Source organism: Melanotaenia boesemani, chromosome 2, assembly GCF_017639745.1.
Source record: "Melanotaenia boesemani isolate fMelBoe1 chromosome 2, fMelBoe1.pri, whole genome shotgun sequence".
Classification (NCBI taxonomy): domain Eukaryota; kingdom Metazoa; phylum Chordata; class Actinopteri; order Atheriniformes; family Melanotaeniidae; genus Melanotaenia; species Melanotaenia boesemani.
The window spans coordinates 13,987,114-14,009,769 of record NC_055683.1 but is presented as its reverse complement, the minus strand read 5'-3'; the positions used below and the strand labels follow the sequence as shown (position 1 = coordinate 14,009,769).

Sequence of the window (22,656 nt, the reverse complement as noted above, 5' to 3'; positions counted from 1 at the left end):
CAACACTGAGGCACAACACATAAATGGACAGCTGATTTAATTGAAACCATTACTAAAGTTATGAAGTCAGTTTAAATTGTGGATGAATGAACACAAACCAGACGTGAGAAATCTGAAGACATGTAATAATCCATCAATTTCAGGAATACTGGACACCAGAGGCAAACAGGCAAAACAAAAAAAAAAAAAAAAAAACTGAGAAAAATGGTGCCAATCTAAGCAGTTTGTGAGAGACAGTGATTTTAACTGGCAGTATGAGAAGGTCAAAATCAGCTGGCTCTCCTGGAGCTTCTCCCATGTAGATCTCTCCCCCAAAGCACTGCCGCTTCACGTCCCCCCCTTGGAGCTTATTTGACCAGTGGTCTGGTTTTATCGTCGTCACCACACTGGTGGGCTTTGTACTTTTTCACCTCAGCCATGTACTTTGACCAAGCATCGCTCTTGCCTGGCTCACTCTGCAGGAAAGGAAGCACAGGTTAAAGGCTGCACAATTCATAAGAAAACGCGTTTTTTAAAGAAAATAATCAGTCCCCACTTACATCTGTGTCCTGTTTCTGCTTCTTTGCAACCATGCCGGTCTTTAGGAACACACCGCCTCTGCGCTTCCCCACCTGGGTTAGGGGATAGAAGACTGAAACCGTTACAGGGGCCCTTGCAGGTGGGCTGCCAATGAAGGAAACTACACCGGAGCAGAGGGACTACATTTAGTCTCCTGCTGCACCACCAGTGAAACCACTAGTAAAGAGCATCCCTAGTCTTAACTCATCTACAATCATAACATGTTTTAAAAAGTAATTAAACATTTATATAAATACTGGCATATGCGCAAAATACTACTGGCAATTTATAAATGACATCTGGACATAAGCTAAAGTGCCAGTAAGAGCAGAACTGTGAGACAAGTGCATAGAGCTTCAAGTTTAAGTGAGATAAACTACTGCTATCTCATCTTACAACTGCTAAACCCCTTACAAAGGTGGTCACAGGAGGAGCCTTCTTTTCCAGTGAGGTCTGTCCTTGCTCGGTGGGTCCCGCATCTCCACCTGTTTGCTGCACCTCCCTTTTCATCTTCTCCTCTTCCATCCTCTTCTTGAAAATCTCCATGAAGCTGCCGTCGTTGGCGAACACGTTAGCAGCAGGCAGGCCGCTAGCAGTCTGTGCGGGGCTGCTTGATGGCGACGTCGGGCTGCCGCTGCCCGAGTCCCCGCTGCTGCCGCGGCTAGTGTGAGGTTTGCCGTGTGCACGCTTTGGATCCATTGTGTTTCAGTGTCAATATATTTATTTTTATGATTATTTTTTTGTAAACATGCACAGTCCAGCGATTCAAAGCCGGGGTCAAGGTTTGTATTAAGTATGGCTTTGTTGTGAGGTGGCTTAAAAAAGACGGCAACAGGCTCTTTGCTGCCCTCCACCACCTTCCCGATAAAAAAAAAAGGTCCGGTAGTATTTTATGTCATAAGCTGCACAGACCACGTTAAATGTTCCAGAAATATAGCAAAGTAAAAATACCAGCGAACTTCGCGATACCAGGCTTACCGCATGAAGACAACGTTGAAACAAAAACAAAAGCAGGCGCTGGTTGGATGCTAACGTGGCTAACACTGCGGGCTAACGCCCGGGATTTAGTGAGGCCTCTGCTGAAAAAGAAACTCTACTTCTGTCTCTATTTCGCATGTATAACGTATCAACATATTAAAAGTTGAACCACGTGACAGCTATATAATTTTGGCTTGAAATACTAAGAGATTTGCTAATTCTTTTTCATCGCTCGTTGCTAAGTTTCACCACCCATCACCGACGGTCGGCCATGTTTAATCTTATGTGATGACGCTGCGGGGCGTGGCCCCTCCCACTGTTCAGGAAGTTCAACAATAAGAAATCACTCAAACAATAAATCCTTCGCCCTTATTCACAATTGAAACATTTCAAACATACCAATTGTCACATTTAATCACAGAAAAACGATCAAATACATCAAGCAGCTTACAAAGACAATATTGAGAGAGAGAGAGAGAGAGAGAGAGAGAGAGAGAGAGAGAGAGAGAGAATCATCACCTCCAGAATTTGGGAGTACAGAAAATGGCCTTCAACAGCTTCTGGTTGACCAGGTGTTCAGGCTGGTGACCAACATGAGAAGGAGGTGACAAGCTATTGTGGCTGCATATGAATCTTCCACACACCTCTGAGGTCCAGGATAGTGTAAATGGAATCATCCAATCCACCAAGAAACCCAAAACATGAGTGAATACCAACAGGAGAATATTACAGGGATTTAGGCATTTTTTGGGGGGAAGCACGTTTAACTGTGCTTCTCATTCTACATTGGTATGATTCTTATATAAACTATGCAAACATTTTTTTTGCCTGTTATCCAAAAAGATTTCAATTACACCAGAGAAAACGTGCCATTAATTTTTATTTGACTACATTTCAAAGTATCCAACCGTGGTGATATATGAAGTGTGTCAAGAGATTTCATGTCACTTGATGACAAGATGGACAGTACGCTGCAGCACTTTTGGATAGGGGGCAAGTAATTAAAATGCAGCTTGTCATCAGTATGACATTTAGTTTGTTTTACGTAATTCTTTGCCAACTTTTAGCTACTTACGCACCAAAGTCTACCAGCTCTCTGTGAGCAATGCTTGGGAACGGGTGCGATACTGTAGATAAACAATGCCTTCCCCAGTTCACTCAGCTGGGTTGACAGTTGCACAAAGGATGTGAGAAGTTTGACTAATCAGTTTGGCCTTTAGGATTTTGACAAAATCAACGTGTTCCCAAGATGATGAAACCTGGACTGGTCCCTTTTCCTCAGACCCTTCTCCTATTTAAAAGTCACTGAAGTAAAGATAAAACACCAGATTTCATGTTTATCTTAAGATCCCATTTATTTGTTGTGCAAAAGTAGAACAGACAGGATTACAAATCTTAACTTGCATTAGATCCCTGTGCCATCAGCAGCATGCCATCATCTACTAGACCTTTGTATGACACAAAGAGTGAAAAAAAACCCAAAAACCTTTGTCACGCCATGCAAATGTGCTACAGTTATGACTCCACACCATAAATACAGATTAAAATAATGAAAGATACGTAGAAAAATGTGTGCACACATTAGGATTCAGGTCTGCTTAGGTCAAAACATTTGCAGGGAGATACAAGTCACAAAACTGCAGCTCTGATATGGGATAGACAAAAATGATTGTTTTAAAAACAAAATTAGAGGTAGTGATTAAAGGCAGATGTAGTGTTTGATAAAATGTGCTCAAGCTTTTTTTATCTGCGTCTCACTTCCTGTCAGCAAACCGTGAATTCCAGAGCTACACTGATGTACACGACTCCTTCCAGTTCAACAGCCACTAGCTGAGTCACTGTTTTTAGTTTAATCACAAAGGCCTGTTTCACATTGTTTTTACTGTTGTGTAAACCATCAGTCTAAAGTGGTGCGTGCATTAAGTTCAACTCACAACCACGTACCCTGTTTCAATCTTTGGAAAGAGGGAGGAGAATTAGAAAAAAGAAAAAAAAAGATTCTCAAGTCATAATTACAGCTTTAGACAACAAATGAGATAAATGCTGAGGGAAAAAAATTTACATAAACTTGTAGTGTCAGCTTTAAGTCTATTTTTGAGAAAAAATGGGTGTTTAAGCAGCAAATATCTCAAATCAGTCTCTTCCAAAAAGAAAGTATATGAGGCACTAAACAAACCCACCCTTCCACTGAGAAAAAGTGCTTTGGTGTTCTCTAAAATGTAATATCCATCATTTTCACAGTACAAACCAAAGACAAAAGAAATTACGACTGACGATGATGTATACCTAGATCCTTCAAATCCAAAAAGAAATCTCAAACTCCTAATTTACAAAAAACAAAATACATGAAATCAAATAAAAATACCTTAAAGTCTTGTTCTTTGCTGTATCTGTTGGTATAAACAGCTCATGTTGCTTCATATCGTCTTCAGTAGTAATTGCAAAACTCATACAAATGCACTTCTGGTCTACTATCTTTAAACTGCTTCCATCTTCCTTCCCAAGATTGAAAATATATTTAAAAAAAATCTCAAATTTGGACATTTTAAGAATCAGGAGTGAATCCCAGAAGCTACAGAGGAACTACGAGTCACCTTAAAAGGTGAGAAAGCCTCATTTACATCTGTTCCTGTCATTTCTGTTCAGCTCAGTAGTGCCCTCGTCCTCTGAGGCTCTGCAGATAAAATCAACGTTGTCATACAGCAGAGAGCCAGCAGGGGGCAGCAGCAGCATGAGAAAAAAAAATCTGATCCACTGAAGCAGTTAAAGGCAGAGATGCAGACAGATAAGATGAAGTGGAACACTTCATCTCCGTCCTGCCTGGGTGTTTCATCTTGGGAGGTGTCGTGTCAGGCCTCTCCTGGCGTTTGTGGACTGTCTCTGCTGGGCGAGGAAAGACATGGCCTGGTTGGAGGGACCCAGTCTCTCCCCAGACACCGTCTGATGTAGTGTTAGACCCTGAGGTGCAGTGTTGAGAGGAAAAATTAAGAATCAGATGGAAATATAGAGTGAGGTTAACTTTTCTTTGTGTGTGTGTTTGTACTTTTACTTACCATATTGTACCACGCAGTAATGATGAGCTTCTCCTCCTGGTCGTGTCTAGCTCTGCTCTTTTCATAGTCGTACTGTGTGAAAGTTAGACGTCAGTATGTGCTGCTGAGATTTTAAATGCCAGAAGAAACGTGTGTTTTTTTTTTTACCTCTAGATGCTGGATTTTTCTCTCCTTCTCTGTCAGCTGGTTTTTCAGAGCCTGAATGTCAGGACTCACAGTTACCGGCTGCTGTTTGGGATCCAGAGTTTTGATCACCTGCAGACACAGAAGACATTTCTGATTAAAAAGGCACTGACATGTAAAGACACTGCCAGTTTATGGATGCTGATTTGTTTCTTAATAGAGTCATTTTAAACGCATTTATAAAATTTTCTTTATTTATATTTTTCGAATAATGGCAAGATTACTATTTGGAGATCAGGAAGCGGCTCTGGAGGTCTGCCAGTAGGTCAGCCATTGTTTTAAAACAGATATGAATGAGGGATTGCTAAACTCTAATAAACAGGCTCCCTCTCACCAGGGTCTGAGAGCTGTTTTGAAGGACTTTGGGCCAACTCACTCCTCCAGGTCTGAGGGCCTGCTGTTGATGTTTGAGCTACACTAAACTAAATAAAGCAAAACAAAAACAAGGAACTGTTCAGTCAATCTTTCACCAACACCACCTCAGGCCTGATCCTATCCTGGTGGCCTGCTGTGGGACCCTCCAGACAGGGTCCAGCCTTGTTTTCCTGCTATCAGTTCTACTCATTTTATAAGTTACTCAATATAAGTTACTTAACATATCAGCCTGATTTTTATTAAAGGCTTGATAAATTATGGATTTTTATTGTAACCAATATGATAAAAAATGACAGTATTGATACTATTAGTACATAAATCATTGCATCTTTTACTCCTTACTCCTGCCAACATTTCCACAGACTATTCTAATCTCATGTTCTCCTTTGTTGTGCTCATCGATCACTCGTCTCCATGTCCTGTTACATCACCTTTGTTTTTTTGTTTTGCAACCTGTCTTGCGACGTAAAAAAAAAAAAAAAAAAGGATCAACATTGATGCAAAAAACCTAGATATGTTTATCAAATCTTTTTTCTTCCTGTCCATGATGCACTACAAACTGCTTTGCGTAACAAGCTTTACTGCAAATTTCAAGCCAGTGGAAAAAGCGTGAAACAAAAACATGTAAGCAACGTCACATGACTAACTCCACAAGCTTTGATCCGTATTATGGGTGTTACTTTATGCATGCATACATGCATACACACGCACACATACATATAAGAGAGAGAGAGAGAGAGAGAGGGAGGGAGAGAGGTATTGATGATTAAAGCGATGTTGAAATGAATGAAATGCCTTGTTGATTAAACAGAATAATATGAATAATTTCACATAAGAAAAGATGAATCATAATATTGGCATTGTAAATTCTTTGGGAAATTACATAACAGCTGTAATCTCCATTTTGCTCATCTGTATCTCACAGCCAAAAGTAAATTTAAACCAGTCAGATCAACAAAGTGTGACTGGAGATGCTTTTCTTTTCCGTCATTACACTTAAAATCTGTTCACGATCGCTGTTGTAGGTTGCTGATTGAGCTGAACTTTTATGTTTGAGCCAGAAAGCGAGAGCTAAAAGCCTGGACATGATAAATTCTTCAACACAGCAAAAAAGGACAAATGTGTTTAACTTCTAAAACCAAAGCAGCTGGTTTCCCGTCATCCCAAATGTTCACAGACTGTTAAAAGGAGGCAATAAAACACAGCGAGGAAAATTTATACGAAGTAAATCTTTTTTCTACATTAGAGCTGCTGATTTTGTATTATCTTTAATTACATAGCACTCAGATGATTTGTATATTGGGACATTTTTATCTAAATTTGACAGTTTCCTGGTGTTTTTTGTAAGGCTGGAGGTTTAATCTGGACTGACCGTTCTGGCTTTCTCCACGTAGCGTTTGTACTGCTCTTCCATCTGCTTCATGTCCTCGTCCTTCTTTCGAAGGATCTCCTGGAGTTCATCTATCTTCTTGGCCACTGAGAAAAAACATCCATGTAAAAAATAAATAAATAAATGAAAGAGGCAGAAAGAACACATTTAAATTTACATAACCGTTTCAATCAAAACGAGAGTCTTGCATTTGACTTTTCACTAAAAGGGCCCCCATGTGCATTACACAGCTTCTGTATCAGCAACAGAGAAATAAACACTTTGAGACTGCTCATGAGATTAGATTGACAAATATGATCAACTCTGAAATAGAAGCCATTACAGCAAATGAGCACATGACATTTAGAGGACAGAAAACTTTTGAATAACTACACAGGAAAAGACGAGAGGCTGAGAAAAACTAGGCGCCTAACTTTTGTTTGGGCAGCTAAACCTGGAGGTGCTTCAGTACTGCTAATAACACTCATGTATATGAGCAAAAAGCCACATGAAGTGTCCTTACATACAAGTGCCCTTACTCATGTTTTATAAGAATTTATCTGATATGCACTCACCAGCCACCTGATTAGGTCCACCGGTTCACTTGGTTGTTAACACAAATATCTCATCAGCCAATCACACGGCAGCAAATAAATACATTTAGTCATGCAGACATGGTGAAGACGACTTGCTTAAGTTCAAACTGAACATCAGAACAGGGAGAGATTTAAGTGACATTGAACTAGGCTAGGTTTGGCTAGGTTTTTGGTTTGAGTATTACAGAAACTGCTGATCTACTGGGACTTTTCACACACAACCTTCTGTAGGGTTTTACAAAGAATGGTCTGAAGAAGAGAAAATATCCAGTAAGCAGCAGTTGTCTGGACCAGTATGTCTCGATGTCAGAGGAGAATGGGCAGACTGGTTGGAGATGATAGAAAAGAGGAACTCAAATAGTCACGAGTTCCAACCAAGGTATGCAGAATAGCGTCTCTGAACGCACACGTCCAGCCTTGAAGCAGATGGGCTACAGCAGCAGAAGACCACACCGGGTGCCTCCTGTCAGCTAAGAACAGGAAACCGAGGCTACAATTCAAACACCAACACTGGACAATAGAAGATGGAAAACTCTGGAGCATTCAGATGGTAGAGTCAGAATTTTGTGGAAACATTGTGAAAACATGTTGTATCAGCAGTTTAGGCTGCTGGTGTAATGATGTTGGGGATATTTTCTTGGCACACTTAGTACCAACTGAGCACAGTTTAACCACCACAGCCTACCTGAGTATTGCTGCTGACCATGTCCATCCCTTTATGACCACAGTGTAGCCAACTACTTTCTAGAACATGACAATGAGTTCAATGGACTCCAATGGCCTCCACAGTCACCAGATCTCAATAGAGCAGCTTTGGGATGTGGTGGAACGGGAGATTCTCATCATAGATGCAGCCGACAAACCTGCAGCAACTGTGTGATGCTGTCATGTCAACATGGAGAAAACCTCTGAGGAATGTTTCCAACACCTTGTTGAATCTATGCCACCAGAAATGAAGACAGTTCTGAAGGAACAAGAGGGTCCAACCTGGTGCTAGCAAGGTGGACCTAAAGCGGCCAGTGAGTGTATCGTTGACAAAGGACAAACTGAAGTAACACAAATCTGAATTGATAAGAAAGTTTAGTCTCTTTAGCCTGTCAATGTGAACATAGCCTGAAACAACATATCTTACTGTTGCTGTCCACTTTGGGCTCCAGATCATCAATGACTTCTCTCTTCTTCTGGAGGTCTGAATGGGCTTCATGGAGCTTCTCTCTGGAACAGTCACAGAAAAACAAAAAAAGTCACTTTGTTTGAAACCCACACAGTTAAATCATCAATAAGCAGCAGAGGTACTTACAGATGCTCCTCAAGCTTTTTCTTCAATAAGGAGGACTTTGTAGAAGACGAGAAAGAAGGGAAATTAACAAAAACACACAAACGTACACTTTCTAAAATGGCACACATGCAAATGCTTTGGGAAAAAATAAAAATCAAGCTGTCTAAGAATCAAATCATAGGCCAGGTGGACAGGGGGTGGGCCGTACTTACGATGGCCTGATTTTGGCAGAGTTGATGGATGGGGGCAGGCGGAGGGAGACAGACAGAAAGGGGCAGGCGTTAACGCTGAGTCACCACAGCAAACATGGGTTAAAGTCCCACACAACATGTATCAAAACGTAGGAGAACACACACACTGCTGTTACTAAAAGCCAAGTGTTTCAAGCGCTATCTTTTCAATATACCCAGTGTGCCACGCGAACACTTCATTCAGACTTTTGTGGCAGTGCTGGCTAAGATTCAATTATAAATAATAGCAAATGTGGAACTGGATATTTTCTTACTGCTTGTGCACACTGTGTATACAGTCTTCATATTTTATCAGCTTGATTGTAGAAAACTTAGCACTCAGCAGAGAAACAAAACTCTAAAAATGACTAAGAGAAAACAGATAAGCCGATCTCTTCACTCACATCCTCGTTCTTACTGTCCTGCTCCTGGAGTGTTTTCTGGAGCTCTTCTACTTGAGAACGCAGCTCTGAGATCTGCTGCTGGTTCAACCTCGGAAAAACAATGAAAAAAGTTTGTTGATGGGAGTGATAAACCAACAGGAGGAGGCTGGTGAAGGAAATCATTCAGTTATTCAGTGGTTGAGGAGTGGGTGGGAGATGTTCATAAAGTACATCTGCTGTAAGCAGAACTTGTGCCGCCTGGCCATTCTCCGCTCTGCTCCTACTGAGCATGCTCACTCCTCTCCTCCTGTTACTGTTGCCGAGGATGCTTCCCACACCCTCGGCCTGGTGTTGCAATGGACACACACACAAACACACACAGTCCACCCACATGTACACATGCCCTCAGGCATGTAAACACACACACACAAAATCAAGGGACAATCTGGCTTTTTTGCTGTCTGTCCTCCAGTCCGGCCCACACAGCTCTGCTGAACACAGTCCAGAGGGTGAGTTGACATTTAGGCAGATATCACTTCTTCCCTCGGCCAAACCACCAGCTTAATGTCCAGGAACACACGATATGTTGGCCCTGAAGGGGAATAGTTATTTAGCACGTCTGAAACGTACTCCTACCTGTTCTGAGTTTCTAGAGTATTCTTGCTGCGCTGAGCTTCTTCCAGCTCAGTCTGAACCTCCACCAGCTTCTGTCTGTAGGTCTCCTCCTGAACACATAACATCTTGTTTTCGCTCTGCAGACGTACCACGGTCTCCCTGCCAGAGAAACGAGAGGAAGAAAAGGTGAGAAACGATGGAGGTGAAGGTTGTCTGTTGAGATGATCTGGGATTTTAATCCAGCGTTGGCTAAATCTGCCGCGTGTCGCTGCTCCGATGGCCAACTGCACATTCAGCTTCTAAAAATAAAGTCTTGTGGTTCTTTGTAAGAGCAGGACTGGGCTGGTCACACACCAGTTCAAGTTTCTTCCTCGTTTAGAGGAACTGCTGTGCATACTCACTAATTTAACACACATGGCTTAAACACACTCACACTGCACAACATACTTACTACACATACATATACATGTCCATATACACATATGTATATACATACTTGAGCTCAGTGGGCATAATCTCTGCAGCAAGGTTTCCCACTGTGACGCCTCCATCACACAATTCTCCTGAGAGAGAAAACAGACATTAGTCAGCCAGCTGAACTAATTTCTACTAAAACAGTCTGTCAAACTTAATTTCCAGATAAATTGAAGAGAATTTGATGCAGCATTATTGAAAAGTTGTAAGAGAGGTAAAGAAAGCTCAAACATTCATATAATATAGTGCAACCGTGTCCTGGAGGAACCAAGCGACAACTTCCGCCAATAACATTTTAGGATTAATAGGTCACATTTACCTTCATGACAACTGTGAGGGGGGTAAACTTTTTTCCTAACTCATCCGTTTGGATGTTATTTAATCTTGAAAGTCAGCATAATTAGGGGCGTGTCCTTTTGATTGACATGTATCAACGTCACGGAGGCTCCGTCCATCTTTTAGATACAGTCTATGGGAGGAACCCAGGTTGAATGGTGACAGGTAAGAGTGTCAGGATTGGGTATAAAAGGAGCTTCAGACAAAAAGCTTGATCAGTGGATCAATAATCACACAATTATGATTGTAAAAAAATTTTTTTTAACCTTTCCAGTGCATAACATCTGTAATATAAAAAAAAAATGTATATCTAATAATGAAGTCTGGGGAAACCTCAGTGCACAAAGGCCAATAATAGAGACCATTACTGGATGTGTGTGACATTGAAGCCCTCAGGCAGCGCTGCATCACAAACCTCAAAACCACCACGATTGATACAGCCACGTGGGCTCAGAAACGCCTTGACAAACTCTTTTACTTGCCAAAATCTATTGCTGATTGGAATAGAAGCTGTCTAAACTAAAAGAAGAAAACTGAGACAGCAGATATGGTTTCTGGTCAGATGAGTCCACATTACAGCTGTGTTTGAAAAAAAAAAAGAAAATAAAAGATGTTGGATTTATGTGCCAAAGTTAAAAAAGTCCATCAAGGAGACGTCTTTTACCTGGAGATGCATGGTTATTTCAGCAGGACAATGTCCGATTTCATTCTGAACAAATTTCACAGAGCCAATTTATAGACACAAGCCCTTTAAACAGATCAGTTCAGCCATGCTGGTCCTGTCAATGAGCCCTTCTCTAAGCTGCCTTTGCCCATTCACAAACAAACCTAAAAAACTGGATTCATGTCATGCTGCTGTGCACTATTCTTCATTTTCATTTAGCTTCACTCTTACAAATGACCTAACAAATGTCCCAACACACAGCCAGCAATGCCTCTATATTATTTTGACTTATTTGACCATCTGAATTGCTTCTGAGTATGATGACAACTCACCTGCTTCACTCAGACACCTTTGTTGGACCTGTGCACACCGGAGTTCATCATTTGTCTCCCGAAGTGTGTCTCTCTCTGAGATCAGACGCTACAGAACGAAACACAATCCAACACAGACGTCAGTTGATGTTAAATGAAAGAGCGCTAGAGCTACAAAAACAAGTCATTGTTTCACTTTCTGAAAACGTGCAAAAACTCACTTCTTTCTCTTTCTGCAGTGCATCATATTTGTCATAAAGGTTTTTGTACTCAAACTGCCACTTCTCAGCTTTCATGGCCTCTGCTGAGTGCTTGGTGTGAAGCTCATGAGCCTGCAAGTCAGACAGCAAACAGCAAGTTTTTCCAACCACACACACACACACACACACACACACACACACACACACACACACAGAAAGACAGACAGACCACTCTAATGTCTACACAGGCCTGCAGCTTGCCTGTCTCTTGTAGGTGTCCAGCTGACTGCGGACAGCGTTGGCCCTCCGCAGCTCCTCCTCTAGCTCGCAGGTGCGCTGCATGTACACAGTATTGCGCTCCTCCAGGAGGCGCACCTGTCTGCGCAAGTCTCCCAGATCTTCCAGTTTCCTCTTGTACGTCTCCACAAGAGCTTCAAGTTGATTGACCCGGTTGGACGAATGTCTGAGGAGGGAGGAAAGTAGAGTGTGGGTGGGCACCAGCACAGGAATAGGATTTTTATTTAATAGAAAACTCTGTGTCAACATGAGCTTTATTACTGAAAATCAGCTGACAGAACCAGAGCTGATGTATGTCATTTCAGAGAGAGCTGATGTGAATGGATCTCTGACTGTAGACGGCAAGTTCTTATCATTGCAGCACATCTTGAAAGAAAAGTCCTTTTATTGAATTTGTTGGTAGCTAAAAACGACTAAAGATGAAACTCAACAGTAACCATCAGCCAATATTTACTATGTATATTTTCCACATCAGAAAATCCTTCAAGTTAAAGACTGTTTAGTTATGAATGGATTGCATAAAAAAGCTGCAAAACATGAGCACAAACCTTCAGCATCCACATGACTCAACGCCCACCAAGTGTTACATTCTGCAGTTTCACTGAGAACAAACTTGTCTCAGTGTAAACAGGTCTGCAGTTTGTTATATAAGAAGTATGATTATATTCATCAGCATTTTTCCTGGACTGACTCAAGTCAGAAAAAGAGGTCTTTTCAGAGAATTACTCACCTGAGAATGTCCATCTCGTCTTTGAGGGCTTGGGCCTCCTGTGCCAGGCTTGTCAAGTCTTCATTTCGATGCTGCAGGTCGGACACCTCGCGCTCCAGGATCTCTGCCCGGACTCGCATGTCATCTCTGCTGCTCTCCACTCTAACATGGACAGAGGTTTGTGTAGGTGGGCAGACTGTTTCTTATACTGCTGTAGTAGTCTGAACAATAGTTCATCAGGCTTTGTGAAGATCTTTGACAGTTCTTCTATTGAAAATGTCTTTTAAAATCATCCAAGCAGAAATCAAAGGCTCCCAACTCAAGAGACGACCAAGTAAACACATAACAGATAACTTAGAAACGAACCAATTTAAAATGTTATGTTTAGATACTTTTTAATACCAGACTGTCAAAGAAATAATTTGTTCTCATTTCTTTAGTTGCATCTACAACAAATTTCACAGATGACACAGTTTGACAGACATGAAATAGTATTTTAGGAATTCCTAAAGACCTATTAGCTAAAAACTTACCTCTGCATGGCACGCAGGGTGTCCTAAAAATGTGAGGAAGCAGAACAAATGAAGGACAAAAGAAGAAGTGGCCTAAAATAAATGATCGACAACAGATAAACAGGATCTGAAACTTGTGTCCTTCAGAAATAGGGGGAAAAAAAAACCCCCAACACAGGACCTAAAAGATGCATCTGGAGCTAGAAAGGATCCATGTTCACTGAAGCCTTATGACAAATGGTCTCCATGGAAGGATGGCTGTCAAGCAGCCGTGTTTAAAGAAGACAAACAGGGAGAAAGGACTGAGGTATGCTAAATGACACAAGAACTGGACTGAAAATTAGTGACAACAGGTCTAATGGAGGGATAGATCCTCCCCAGAGACTGGGCCTCAACATTACTGAAGCAGCGTGGGATCATCTGTTCAGAAAACAAAACGCAGAAAACATCCCAAAAAGAGCTTTGGAAAGTCCTTCAAGAAGCCAGGAGAACTATTTCTAAAGATTACTTAAAAAGATGTGTTGAACTATTGACTTTTAAGTTTGTTTGAATTGTTTGAAAACTCCATTTTTTCTTGGCTATAGGTGGTGAGTCAAGACTTTCCCAGAGTACTAAATCTGATTTTCATTTAAAAACCACTACAAGAAAGTATTTTTTTCCCTTTTAAAAACTCCTTGTTCACATTTGACTCTAGTCCTCTAGAGTGTTGTTTCCAGGGCAAATCAGCCACTACACCACGAGCATCACCTCTACCTGTAATTCTCCTCCTGAAGCTGCTCCATCTGACTCTGCAGCAGCAGCAGCTTCTTGCCGGTGATGTTGGTGGAAGCGTCCAGAGAATCGGACAGCCTCAGCCTCTCCTTCAGGGAGCCGATCTCCGCCTGTAAGGACGACTTCTCCTCCAGACTCAGAGACAACTGTTGGAAGAGAGAGAAACAGAGCATACAGTATGTTGCAGAAAGAGGAGTAAACAGTGGTTTTACTGACAAAACAATGTGGTGGAAAATAATCCGCAACTGTAGAGATGGAGTAAAAAAGCATATATGAGGAGGAAACCTCATTTAAAAAAGTCCTAAACAGATTCACAGAGTGTCATTAAAGTAATCCGACATAAAAATGAAATATTGCCAAACATATACACGAGAACGCAACGATGCCGGTCAAACAGACGCAGAGGAAAAAAAAGAAGGCATCCAACGACAATCCTTACCAATCTGGGTGTAAAGAGGACTTTAAACACATGTTTTGTTCTCACTTCACATGCTCTGTCGTCAAAGCTCATTAGTCAGCTGATGTTCGCCAACAGATGGAACTTTCTGTGGTGCAGTTTTCTTTACCCTTGAGGTCAAACCAGATCCTCATGATGTGTATAAATGAATACACACGGCTTATTTGATGAACATAAGTTACACTGCTTATGTTGTTAATAGTTGACCGGGAAGAGAAAGATTTTAATTCAGGCTGATGAATTTGTTTGGACAGAAAAAATGCACTTTAGATCTGCATTTAGAAGAATATACACAAGAATAAAAGGACATATTTTCCTATTTGAATACAGAAAAACCACACAGTGAACTTTAAGGACAGATTGGACCAGTAACACTAAATAGCTACTAAAACAACACCAATGACTAATCTGTAACGCGTGGGCTGAGTAAGTAAACAAACAGGTGGGCAGAGAGCAGAACAAATTATAGTTGGCTACCGCTCCATCCCAAGGCAATGTGTCCGTTTTATCTTGACATTATGCAACTATTGACTAGAATGCATCTTTGAAAGAAAAAACTAAAACTAAATTAGTCCTCTTCACTGTCAGTGGTGCAAAACAAGCCAAGAGAACATAAACACTAATCAATAAGGGCCAAAGCACAAAAGTTGCAGAAGCAAATATTTGACAACAGGCTGCTGCTACAGTGCAGCAAAACTAGGCTTCTGAGGCAGTAAAATAGAGAGAAATGTTACTCTGAATACACAAAAATGTTGAGTTACTTTGATTTTACAGATGGCAACAACATCTGGATAATAAAGCAAACCTATGATCCAGAATGCAGCCAGTGTTTAATAAGTTATGGTCACTAGTAAGAGATTTTCAGCACCAGGCATTTGGTGCATTTACTGAATATAAATTATTTGTATGCAGTTAACAGCATTTATAATAATTTGTACCCAGTAGTAACATTTAGCTGACTTAACTATCTGCACTCACCAGCCTCTTATTAGGTCCATCTGTTCAATTGATTGTTAACACAAATATCTAATCAGCCAATCACATGGCAGCAACTCAGTCCATTCAGTCATGTAGACATGATCAAGAGGACTTACTGAAGTTCACACTGAGCATCAGAATGAGGAAGAAAGGGGATTTAAGTGACTTTGAATCTGGCATGGTTGTTGGTCTGAGTACTTTAGAAACTGCTGATATGCTGTCATTTTCACACAACCATCTCTAGGCTTTACAGAGAACTTGTTGATGTCAGAGGAGAATGGGCAGACTGGCTGGAGATGATAGAAATGCAACAGGGACTCTGATAACTGCTGGTTACAACCAAGATATAGATTACCATCACAGAAGACCACACCAGGTACCACTCCTGTCCGCAAAGAACAGGAAACTGAGCCTACAATTAAAACAGGCTCCCCAAAAATGGACAATAGGAGATGGAAAAAAAGTTGTCTGTTCTGATGAGTCTCTGTTTCAGCTCCACATTCAGATGGTAGGATCAGAAGTTGGTAGAAACCACATGAACATATGGATCTATCCTGTCTTGTACCAGCCACTGCTGGTGGTGTAATGCTGTGGGAGATATTTTCTTGGCCCACTCTGGACCCCTTAGTACAAATGGAGCACCATTTAAACACTAGGGCTGGGTATCACCACTAATTTCCTGAAACTGAGATGATGCATCTACATGCACTTCTAAAAAATATGATATTCGAAAGATCTTTGTCTGCATTTACCAGTCCATTATCAGATTTATTTCAGAGTACGTACGTGAGTGGTGAATGTCTCTTGATTTTTAAAATCAGTGTTTGTTGGACATAGAGCCCACAGTCTTTACGTCAGCCACTAACAGAGGTAATAAGCTGCTAAATAAAATTACATTCACCTGTAAACTTTGGTGATTGAAAAAGTTAGAATGTGGAATTATCTCAGCAAGAGAGGCTGATTAAGGTCACAGCTGTGAACATAATTTACGAAAACCCATGTATACTCCGTATTTATAACTTTATAAATAATTTCTCATAGTTTTCCAGCCTAATATTTTTGTTATTGGGTGTCCAGAAACAAAGTTATTACGAGCCTTTTTTTAAAAGTGCTCTTTTGGCCCCTATCTTGGTAAGCGAAGCGGATTTTGGACAGAAGTAACACAGGCAACCTTTCAGTTATGTACATGCTAAGATCTCGTCAAGCATCTGTAAGTCTTGCGAGAGTCGGGTCATTGCTGTCGATGGAAAAGGAAATTTATTAAAAGTAAAAGAAAAAAAAAAATCCTCAGTCACCACATCTCAACCCAACAGAGCAGCTTTGGGATGTGGTGGAACGGGAGATTCTCATCATGGATGCAGACGACAAACCTGCAGCAACTGTGTGATGCTGTCATGCAAATATGGAGAAAACCTCTGAGGAATGTTTCCAACATCTTGTTGAGTCTATGACACCAAGAATAAAAGCAATTCTAAAGACTACTTTACTGTTAAATGTAATGAATTCTGGTTTAATTTATTCCAACAACACATCACAGCTGCATGTAATCACAACTAAGTAAACAGTCTAATTCCCATGTTCAACTTGTAAAACAAAAAGTTGAAGAATTGACTCCAAAGCAATCACAACAAAGTGACCTTCTCAACAAAAACATATCTTCAAAGTCAAGCTTAAAATACCCCCAATTTCTTGTGTGTACACTTTGTTTATAACAAAGTAAACAAATGCTTCATTTTCTTATGTTTGGCTCAGATCAGAGTGCTATGTAAGCTCTTTTATTACACTAATGTGAGCTTGTTTGACTGGTTTGTAAACAGAAGAGAGTTTTTCTTCACTCACAAAGCTTGTTGACTGCTTCTTGAATTCTGTATATGGCATAAATGTACATCTGCTCTCATCACAGTAATGATGGGTTGAGCCACATAGATCAGAACCGAAAGTGTAATGATATCAACTTGAACAGGATGTAAACTCCATTTAGCTGACCAACCTGTTGTTCAAGGTTTCGGCAGCGCTGGCTCAGGTCCTCCTTCTCATCGACCTCCTCGCTGAGAAAATAATACTTCCTGGACTGAAAATACAGAGTGTTTACAAAGGACATGTCATGGTAATGGCAGTAGGGGTGAGTAAATACCAAAAAGGACAATTTGCCTAGTGTGGAGAGGATACAGCGGGAGGACGAAAAGATTTCACCTGGTAATCAAAGTCCCCATATGTCTCTGGGCTTCCTGGTTCAGATGAAGGCTCCTTTGCTAACAGCTAAAACAAAACCAAAAAGGAAGTCAATAAAATTCAGCTAGCTCAAATTACAGCTTAAAAAAAAAAGAAACCATTTCCACCAAAAGGGTTTATTTGGTTTTCTGGATCCCTTTCATAAGAAGACATTCTCCTAAGCTCAACATTTTATCCACTCCTACCGTATTGGCGCCTTTAAAGACTAAACATATTCTTAAAATAGTACAGTGTGGGGCTTTTAAAATTCTCTTCATTCTAATGTTTATCCATACTTCTTTGGTTGTGAATTAGCCATGACTAAGAGTGGGATTAATGCAAAGCAGAGAGAACCGAGAGGATAAGTGAGGGCGCTCACTCACCTCCTGAATGGCTGTCATCACAACATGCTGGACTGACTCCTCAAGTGTCATAATCTGCTGGATTTGCTCTGCGTTTGGGAGATGACAGCGAAAAACACAGTGAAGATGCAGCCAAATGCAGATTAACACAAACACCCCCCTCAAAACCAAACCAGCTTAGTTTCTGTTACCAGAGCAGCAATTCTGACTGAAATGTTATATTAACAATGAAATGTCGGGTTTTCAAATTATATTTTAAATGAATTAATATGGAGAGTTTTAACAACTTGTTTTAACTTCGTGTTAATCCTGTTATTTTCACAGCTGGAAGTCCTGGCTTTCTTTTCTTGCTTTCTCACCTTGTTTCTTCTCACAACTCACAGCACAGCCCAGTACAAGCTGCACCAGCTTGCCCAGTTCAGTGACATCTCCCATCTCTCCTATGAGGCTCACGTCGGGCAAATGCTCGTCTGACACCTGATGACCGAGCACCTGATGGTGGAAAAGGAAGGAGAGACATCAGTAGGTAGTTTAGGACTAAGCTACAAGAGGTAAAGAAGTAAAAATGATCGAATCTTCTTACGTCGTGGTAATATTCCAGCATGCTTTTAAGGATCTTTTTCAAGTTGCTGACCTAAAAGAAACAAGAATTATTGTCTAAATAATAATTTACAGTCAAGGGAAAAAAAATCTCTCACATCCTGGTCATTCTAGGTAGCCAGAGGGAACTCATTCATGTCCTGCTGCTTCACAAATTACCTTGAGGCGCCAGTTGGCCTCGCTCTCCTCCTTGATCCTGCCCAGCCATGTCTCATTAAACCAAGAGGGGTCTCTGTTAATGAGAACACAGGAGAACTGCAGAGATCATATATCTCTGCACATCAAGATAAACGGGGGCCACAGGGCAAAGCAGCCCTCCGCCTCTGTCCTCCCGAGCTCAGTAGCATTTGAGTAAAACCCTTCATTAACGATCGATGACATGGGAATAACTATAGAAAAGCTGTAAAACAAGCTTAGAAGTAAACTAGCACGGTTATTTTTGCTACGTACAATGAAAATATGAAACATCACAGGCTGCAAGAGCTTTACACAAAAAGACAGGCATCTCTATCGGAAGCATCAAAGATCACAATTCAGAGGAAGCCTCAGTCTTTTTGCATAGATGCTGGACTTGAACAATCCAAAAGGCAGAACGGTGTAAATCTCAGAGCACGTACTGCATGAATTTCAATTAATTATTCTTTACCTCTCCTTTGCACTACAGATTTATCTATATCTATGCTGTGTACAGTGTTCATCTATATAAAAGAGTAGCTTTTATAATTTTATACTTTACGCCCTGTAAATACAGTTTTTTTGTTCTGTTTTATTGTGTTCTGTTTGCGCCATTTTCTTGTTTTTGCACCATCACCCCAAGACAAACTCTGAATGCTGTTAACAGTAACAGAAACAATATATACTTACATTCTGTGCAGTACGTGTGCAATGGCCACACCATTTGTTAGGTCGTACTTGCTGTTGCATGAAGGAACCTGAAACGTTTGTAACTAAGAACAAAAAAAAGAAGAGTTAAAAATGTAGCACTCAACCAAATGTTTATATTTCAAAGAGTCAAATTCTGTTAACTGAACTAGTAAAATATCTGTTAATGCTTCTATGGCGGGCTGTTCATGTCTCACACCCTGTAAGACAATCACGGCTTAAAAGACGTCAGTTAAAGCAGGTCTTTGTGATGGTCTAGTCTGCACAAAGTAGGAACATCTGGCATTACAATTTTAAGTTTGCAACCATATGAATACGCTAATCTGCTCCTCCCCATACAAACATTTAAAAAAATGTAAGAAAAACCAAAAAGGCTGGTTCAGGCCTGCTCTAAACCCACTATTTGAATTATACCTTCGAACCATTGTATGAAAATGCCAATGCAAGTTGGCAAATATGTCTTAAGCCTCTCTGTAGATATAGGCCTAATACCATTTCCCAAATTGCACACATTCAACTCCTCTCCTTGCTTCTTTCCTCCCCACAGAGATTCAAGCAGAGGAGGTGAGATGACAGCCATTTCACTAAATGACATTTTTCTCACAGCAGTCATTTTAAACCAACATTAACTAGATACAATGACTGGAAGCTACACCATCCAACCACTAACAACAAGATGCATTTGTAACACCAGAAATATTAACTTTAAATCAAACTGCAGTATGAGACTAACGTGTTTGACCTCTTCTAAAATTGGGGATGTCCAAAAGACTTCAAACGATACACTGGTGTATCCTGGCTTACAGTGTTGTGCAAAAGGCTTAAGCCATCCTTTGTTTCTTTATATCTAGCTTTTAATGAGCTAGATATAAACTCCGGTCCTCGGGGGCCGGTATCCTGCAGGTTTTCATCGTTTCACTGATCTAACACACCTGATTGAAATTAATGGGTTATTGTGAAGAAGTTGACAAGAAGCTGTTGGATCCATTTGAGTTTATTCAGGTGTGCTGAAGCAAGGAAATAACTAAAACCTGCATAATAGTGGCCCTTGAGGACCGGAGTTTGACACCCCTGAGCTAGACCATTGATCATCATCTCCAGACCCCTCAGGCAGTGTCATACAGGTTTTTAGACGTTTCCCTGCTACAACACACCTGCTTCAAATTAAATAGTTCTCCAACAGCTTGTCGTCAAGTTCAGCACAGGCCTCTAAATGACACATTAACTTGAGGAAGGTGTGTTGCAGCAGGGAAACATCTAAAACCTGCAAGACATCGGTCCAATAGGACTGGACATTGGGGAAACTTGTTGGTCTTTGAAAGATTTTCTTTGAGAATTGACTGCCTTTTTTCACACATTTTCCCCTTAAACCTGACCATTCTGAATCTATTTTCTTTTGTTTGTAAACCCTCTCAGGACTGATGTATGAATTGTTCAAGGATAAATAAAGCATCGAACTCAAAAAATGCACAAGCACTGTGTCTACACATAACTCACCAAAAGAACTATGTTAACTGGCATCCTAAGGCTCTCTGTTAACAGCAGCCCATTGCAAAGATACATATTTTGTTCCCATTTCCTTAAATACATAGAAAAAAATGCCAAAGATGACACAGTTTGACACAAAAATTAACATTCTGGCTCTAACAAGGTGACGCCTAAAGCCCTACCAGCTGAAAACGTGGCATATCTCTACATAGTATGTCCCTAAAAAGTTCTAAGCTGAAAAAGACTCCAGCAGAGACCTGATACAAACTCCTTGATGGAAAGTCCTGGGGAACTAGCCCTGAAGACTACTCACGGAAAATACAGGAAAGATTGTTTACAAGGATTCAGACTACACTGAAGAATAAAGTGGCTCACTGTCTCACCAGAGGACTGCAAATGTTTACCCAAGGTAGTACAAGCTCTGTTTTTACCTTTTATGCTGCATTTCCATCTATGTATGCAAGTATCAACACCTTTTTGCACCCATTTTTCATTTTCTTGGCAATATTTAAAGAAATAAGGGGCAACTCAAGACATTTGCACAGTATTGTTGACTGAAGCTCCGTCTGCAGCCTCCTTTAGGTATATTTGAGGAAATGGGACATCTTTCATCCTTGTATATGTAATATATATATAATTTTTTGTATTCTTCTCTTTGTGAAGCTTGAAAGCTCCACTCCAGTTACAAACACAACCCAAAATTTCTAGTTTTCCTAGTTTATCTGTAGTGTCTTAGGTTGGGTACAACGGTGATACCTCGCCCCTCTTCCCCTTTTTGGTGTATTGTTCTTTTTGTATAATATCTAGTTTTATCCTAAACCATTAGTTCATAGTAAAGTTTTAAATCAAACAGCTGTTGCTGATATGGGTAAATCTAACAAGTCTTTCTAAACATATCTTAAATAACATCGTGCTACACACTTATGGGGGGATTACAGACTGAGCAATGCTATTAATATCAGCTGCTGTTCAGCTCTTTACTCCTCACTATGAAAATGTGCCAAACAGGTGGATTTTCTTTGAGGTTAAAAAGAAAGTTCGCATGCTGGATATGCTTAAAACGGCCCCTTAAATCTCTCAGCTTACAATTAGCTATTTGGGTTTGTTTGTCAAGCAGTCAACTTTGTTTACAGTGCAGCCGGTTCCGTAAGCAGACAAAAAAAAAAAAAAAAAAAAAAAAAAAAAGCAACCTTCAACATGTTTTAGCTAGTTAGCTTGCATGGCTAACGAGGATTATACCCACATAACTAACATCTTACAGATCATCTGTTAGCATGTTCAGTAAAGTAGAATTAATAGACAGTGTGGGCCTACAGCTTCAAAAAGTTACCCTGTTAATCTGACACCTGGTGTCACCTGTTAGCCGTCGGTGGTTAGCTTTGCTAATTTCAAACTTACCCAGGTCAACAGAGAGTCACACAGCTTTGCTTTATCCAGACTCATTCTGCTGTGCACTGTGGAGACCGCGGCGGCTCACGGAGAGGCGACAAAGGTTGTCGTTACGACGTGTTTTGCCAAGAAGTTGGTAACTCAGTCCTGACACCTTCTTCCACGTCAGACATTATCCAACCACGGCCTCCCACTGCTGCCCCTACCTTCTTCGCGTTTCACCTCCTGTTATTCAAGCGAGCTTCCGTATGAAGAGCGTTTCCATGGAAACGGATTATGTTACGGGTCAGCGTGTCTGGTCACAGCAAATGCTACAAATTAGAAACCAAAGTCTGGTTTTCATGCTCTCATAAAAACGTTGGCCTAAATATAGGCGAGCTTGAAATGTCATTTATT

At 40.7% G+C, this 22,656-nt stretch overlaps 2 protein-coding genes across 2 annotated transcripts; both read right to left on the bottom strand.

Moving 5' to 3' along the window:
* Positions 1-108: 108 nt before the first annotated feature.
* On the bottom strand, positions 109-1,826 carry trir (telomerase RNA component interacting RNase). Its single transcript, XM_042011742.1, has 3 exons — positions 973-1,826; positions 540-611; positions 109-455 (listed from the first exon to the last, which is right to left on the bottom strand). The coding sequence occupies exons 1-3, from the start codon at positions 1,255-1,257 to the stop codon at positions 348-350; spliced, it is 465 nt and encodes a 154-aa protein (XP_041867676.1). The 5' UTR covers positions 1,258-1,826; the 3' UTR covers positions 109-347.
* Positions 1,827-2,865: 1,039 nt separating this feature from the next.
* Positions 2,866-22,482, bottom strand: LOC121652233 (protein Hook homolog 2-like). The gene is made up of 23 exons (XM_042004892.1): positions 22,270-22,482; positions 19,366-19,448; positions 18,661-18,733; positions 18,485-18,535; positions 18,261-18,393; positions 17,923-17,990; positions 17,522-17,587; positions 17,319-17,399; positions 13,876-14,039; positions 12,632-12,772; positions 11,866-12,067; positions 11,626-11,736; positions 11,426-11,513; positions 10,116-10,182; positions 9,641-9,778; positions 9,026-9,113; positions 8,604-8,609; positions 8,413-8,447; positions 8,245-8,327; positions 6,520-6,623; positions 4,737-4,844; positions 4,590-4,661; positions 2,866-4,494 (listed from the first exon to the last, which is right to left on the bottom strand). The coding sequence occupies exons 1-23, from the start codon at positions 22,312-22,314 to the stop codon at positions 4,366-4,368; spliced, it is 2,136 nt and encodes a 711-aa protein (XP_041860826.1). The 5' UTR covers positions 22,315-22,482; the 3' UTR covers positions 2,866-4,365.
* Between the last annotated feature and the right edge of the window lie 174 nt (positions 22,483-22,656).

Excerpts from the sequence above, each read along its gene's own strand:
- trir (XM_042011742.1), bottom strand. The coding sequence starts at position 1,257 with ATGGATCCAAAGCGTGCACACGGCAAACCTCACACTAGCCGCGGCAGC. Across the intron at positions 612-972 it reads CTCCTCCTGTGACCACCTTT|GTGGGGAAGCGCAGAGGCGG; the intron begins GTAAGGGGTTTA and ends CCCCTAACCCAG. Across the intron at positions 456-539 it reads AGCAGAAACAGGACACAGAT|AGTGAGCCAGGCAAGAGCGA; the intron begins GTAAGTGGGGAC and ends CCTTTCCTGCAG.
- LOC121652233 (XM_042004892.1), bottom strand. The coding sequence starts at position 22,314 with ATGAGTCTGGATAAAGCAAAGCTGTGTGACTCTCTGTTGACCTGG. Across the intron at positions 6,624-8,244 it reads GCCCAAAGTGGACAGCAACA|TGGCCAAGAAGATAGATGAA; the intron begins GTAAGATATGTT and ends GTTTTTTCTCAG. Across the intron at positions 4,662-4,736 it reads GAAAAATCCAGCATCTAGAG|TACGACTATGAAAAGAGCAG; the intron begins GTAAAAAAAAAA and ends ACTTTCACACAG.